Here is a 4,690-nt window from a genome sequence, read left to right on the forward strand (position 1 = left end):
AACCTAACTGGCAGGTACACCTCTTTCCCCTGCTCCCTGACAGCCGAGTCAGACATCGTAAAACAAGCGCACTAGTTGGTACCGGATTGAAAACGCAATCATGCTGCCCAGGACCTAGGTAAAAATCAAGACAGAGAACGGAAACGTTATAAATAGTTTAAGGCTGGCAGATTCCTTCTTTCCCGATGGACTTGCTACGCTTTCCAGCATGCCTCGTTTCACTAAATAGCAACATTTAGGCTAAAGTGTTTTAGGTATAGAAAGATGGAAGGCAGAAGTCTAGCCAAAGGCCTCGTTTCTTTCTCTGAGCATCGTAGCTATCTGCGGGGGATTACTTGCGTGTGCCTGCGCACAGTTACACTGTGAGAACGAGTGGACGAGATGAATGGTTGGGAACCTCTCTTTCCTTATTAAGGAGCCTATATTATAACATCAACCCTATGGAAAATACCTCGTGTCAAAGCTGCAATTCGGCATCCTTACGAGAAGGCGCTGCCAAGACTTCTCTGCTGTGACTGGGCTCAAGATCAAGTGGTATGTACTTCCCATCCTCTCCCATCCCCGATGTAGTCTGCCTAAGCCCTGTTCGGTCTCTAGGTTTGTTTGTTCGTTGGTAGTCCTTCCTCCCGAATGGGAATTTGGCTAAATGTCTCTTCTCTTTCCTGATAAGAATCTCTTATCTTTGATCCGAGGATGAAAAAAGAATGTTATTGTGGGCAACTAAGCAAGGCCGGCCTTTCCAAAAGTGGCGTCTCTACTACATTATGCATGAGAGTTCATGTGCTGAATAGAGGTAGCGGTGGTATCTGTGAGGCATGTTATCCTCGCGCTCCAAGTTGCTTCAAAATGCTCCCGCATCCCGCTCAGATTCCAGATACCACTGAGCTGCGTGCCACGCTTACGCAAGTCCACCAGCTGGAGATAACTCTGGGACTGTTATTTGGTATGACTGAAAAACAGGAACATGGAAAAAGGCTGTATGGGGACAGAGTGACAAGGCGCTCTGCTTTCCTCATGTTTTTTTTCTAGCACCCAACGACTCGCGCCTTGGGAATCTTCTCGAGCTAACCTAGGGACTTGGTATTTATTAGCTCTCAAGGAACCGGGGCAGGGGGGAAGAGAGAGGGGAGGGATGCGTTTACTCCTTGAGCTGTGTAAATCTGCGATTCTCCTCAAGTTTCGCAGCTCAACTGCATCTTGTGTGAAGAGCATGATACTTTACTTGCCCCTTGAAACTGCTGAGACCGATTTGGATCTGTTTCTATCGCAGAGTACATCTTTCTACTGAAGGAACCGTTTGTCTGACCTGAATGAGTAGCAACAGGAGAGTGAGATTTCGCTCGTGGGTGGGTCCGATCAGTTTTATGACAAAGTTAATAAGCGTCATATTATTGCACTCGGTGTATTCGCCGTCTTCATCCGTTCCACTCCTCACATCTACTATGTGCAAGATCTTGACTGCCTGGGGAAAGAAATATTGCACGCTATTTCACCAGGATTGTTTGGCGCTCGCTGGCTGGTTTTGCTCAAGAGCCCTTTTGCTGTACCATCCCTAAAATCTGGCTCGTGCTCTTGCTAAAAAGACAGGACAGGCTTATAATGGCCCCGGGACGCCGCTACGTGTGGTTGTTCTGAAAGACTGATTATTAACGCAATGGAGTGACCGCGAGGGATGGTGATGGACTAAGCAGAATATTTTCTTCTGGATTTGAGCCAGGAAATAACAAGCGAACCCAGAAAAGTTCTGCGTTCCCTCCCATCCTGTTCCTCTCGCGTTTGATCACCGCCTCAAAATGCGTCTGGATTTTGAATGTTTTTTGGCTATTACCTTCAGAACGTTTGTCCCCAGGGCAGACAGGCTCTTAGTTTTGAATTTGGAGTAGCTCATCTCCAACTTCCCTGTACTAGGATTGAGCCTAAAAGAAACATTAAAATTTTAGTCGGGATAGAGCAAGGAGACAGAGATATCCCTACGTGAGCAGACTCAGGTCCCTAGCTGAGCAGTTGAGAAAGAAATCCAGTGGCGGAAAAAGCGAGAAGAATCCGAGACGCTTAACGACAGCTGCCGGCACCTAGTCCCTCAGATGGGGCAGAGTCAGGAGGAGATTCCTCCCCACCGCGCCCCCAATACGTGCATAAAGCTGTACAGTTTTCGAAATAAAATAGAATCTAGCATCTGCGGAGACAGTCGCTGACGTGGCATAGTGCCACAGAATGTTTGCTACTATGAAATCTTAGCAGATCCTGCTGCAACAGCATTAAAAGCGGCCTGTATCAACTTCGCTCACCCTTGCAGCTGAGAATAATCATATTCTAACATGGTTAAAAATCACTCTTCTGTATCTGTGGGGGTGGGGTGCTCGGAAAAGTTAACTTCTTTGAGAAGCCTCTACTCTGTGACGCTCGACCGTAGCTGGCAGAGTGAGCCAGCTAACTTTTAACTGGAAAACTTACTTTGATGGCTTTTAAAAAGAGCACCTATCACCAACTGGCTCACTTGGCGTTGGAGACAAAAGGCACAATCTGTGGTACCGTTATAGGCCGCTCGGGTACGTTACCTCGGCAGCCGGTGACGGGGACAAGGAATGACGTGGAAGAGTTGAGGCAATGAGTAGAGGAAGTTGAGCACTTGCGGGATGAAAAAAAGCAGCATTGTTTTGCTGAAGTGCCCCAAGATCCCCACCACGGCGAAGGTCATGCCAGCAAAGTAGCAGAAGGTGTCCCCAACAAACACTCGAGACGGGTACCTGCAGTCCCCAGGGCAGAAAAGCAAAGGTCTGTCATGTCGCTGTTGCTGTGAAAATGACTTTATAACCATTGAATGTATTCCCGCGTGGCAGGTTAGGGGCCAAGAGGGAACCGCAGCAAATCCGCATAGTAAAAACAAACAATTGCAGGTACCGATGCCAAGAACTGCGGGACTGACACACGCAACCCGACTCGCAGAGAATACGGTATGAAAAAACGGCTAGAGACACATGCGAGGGAGCGTATTCTATGCATTTTGGTGAGCCGGTGTGACTGGAATTGTTCTAATAAAAGGAAAAGCTACCCGTGCATCGATGCTTTGCGCTCTTGTTTCTGGCAAGGAGCCTGTCTACGCTCCAGCATCCCACCTGCACGTCAATAAGCGGTTTTGTTTGTTTGAAAGGGGAGAAAGTAAAGGCAAAGGTTTCTGAAGAAACTCTGAACGTCCATCCTCTTACCAGTTGTGGTAAAACAGCCCCAGCGTGGTAAAAAAAAAGGGAATCATGAAGTAGAGAGAAAAAATGTGATCATCTCGATAATCCCCTATAGAGAAAAGAAAAAAGAACGCGTTTGTGGTTAAGACAGGACCGGCTGATTTTTAGCAATACCAGATATTGAAACCTAGGACTCTATCTTTGCTTTTTGCACCCGCAAACATATATGTTATCTTCCTTACCGTTTAACTCTATCATGTTGAATACGATAATGGAAGCGGCTATCACCAGAGACTGCCCTGCTTCAATGCCATTAATTCCAGCGAGAATGTTGATGGCGTTAGTGCAGAACACTGCTAGCATGCCCATGTACACGTAGTAGAGGATACCTGCAGATCAGAGCGAGCCAAGTGCTTTAGCATTCGTAGGCGAAGCAGGCCCCGGCCCAGTTCACCGAAGCTCTGGCTTCCTACTTTGTACAGCAATCTGTTACCTAGCGATCGTGGTGAGTTTTGATAGCGGTAGCTTACTAATAAATCTCCCACGAATCGGCCATCGCGTGTACGCCTATGTACAACGTGGCAACTGCAGCAAACTGTTGCGACACAGGCTGTAGCGCTCCGTTTCTGTCCTTCGGTCACGCCAGTGGCAGCAGCCGAGTGCCGTGTGCACCTGGCGCTCAACTGTATCGCCAGAATGCTGAAAAAATGATTGGTGCCTATCTGCGCGTGGCTGGATGCCGGGTTTCTGGGTGTTCTTTCCAACCTAATATTTAGCTGCGCCCTCTCGCTGGTTACGTGAGCAAATCCTTCATACGCTCCCTCTGCAGCACAGAGTGCTGTCAGGTGACCCCCTTCCACCGATCGCTCCCCGCTGGGATGATGGCTCCTGGCAATTCGTAACTTACCCAGGTCCAAGTGCATGCCCAGCAGCAGCCGGAAGGGCTTAGGCACCACAATGGTCGTGTTCCCGAAGTTGGTGAAGTAAACCATGAGCAGCGGGAGGGAAGCCATGGTAGGAAGAAGGAGCTTGTGGCGCCAGCGCAGGTTCAGAACGTCATCTGCAAAGCCCAGGAAAATCATGCAGCAGATGGCGAGGAGGGAACCGATGAGCTCTACGAACTGCGGGACACAGAACGGGACCCCGGTTACCGGTGGCCGCTCCCCGCCCGTGCCCGCCCCGCTCCCAGCGCCAGCTGAGCCTCACCTCGTCGTGAGGAAAGGCCGCGCACTGCTCCTCCACGAAGCATCTCAGGAAGGGCACGGGAATGAAGCAGAAGAGGATGATAAGGAACACGGCGCCGCTGATCACGCCCTGCGCTTCGGGGCTGAAAGGAAGGTAAGGTGGGGAGTCAGCCCGGCCGATCCCGCTCCCGGGGCCGGTCCGGCCCTGCGGGGCAGCGCTACTCCCACGGGCCGCCGCGGGGCCTTGTTGAGGTCTTCGCCGAAGAGCCGCGCGGCGAGGAAGCGGTCCTTGAAGGCCGGGATCAGCGCGAGCGTGGCCACGAA

General features: G+C 50.4%; 1 protein-coding gene across 1 annotated transcript; it reads right to left on the bottom strand.

Moving 5' to 3' along the window:
- Positions 1-13: 13 nt before the first annotated feature.
- DPAGT1 (dolichyl-phosphate (UDP-N-acetylglucosamine) N-acetylglucosaminephosphotransferase 1 (GlcNAc-1-P transferase)) lies at positions 14-4,690 on the bottom strand (the record flags this gene model as incomplete). Its single annotated transcript, XM_009323398.1, has 9 exons — positions 14-114; positions 1,307-1,462; positions 1,829-1,916; positions 2,559-2,747; positions 3,207-3,291; positions 3,425-3,571; positions 4,090-4,303; positions 4,389-4,509; positions 4,593-4,690. Coding segments are annotated over 9 exons (1,164 nt in total), but the record flags the coding sequence as incomplete, so codon positions are not given.

The sequence above is a fragment of the Pygoscelis adeliae genome, unplaced genomic scaffold (assembly GCF_000699105.1).
Source record: "Pygoscelis adeliae isolate BGI_AS28 unplaced genomic scaffold, ASM69910v1 Scaffold855, whole genome shotgun sequence".
NCBI classification, from domain to species: domain Eukaryota; kingdom Metazoa; phylum Chordata; class Aves; order Sphenisciformes; family Spheniscidae; genus Pygoscelis; species Pygoscelis adeliae.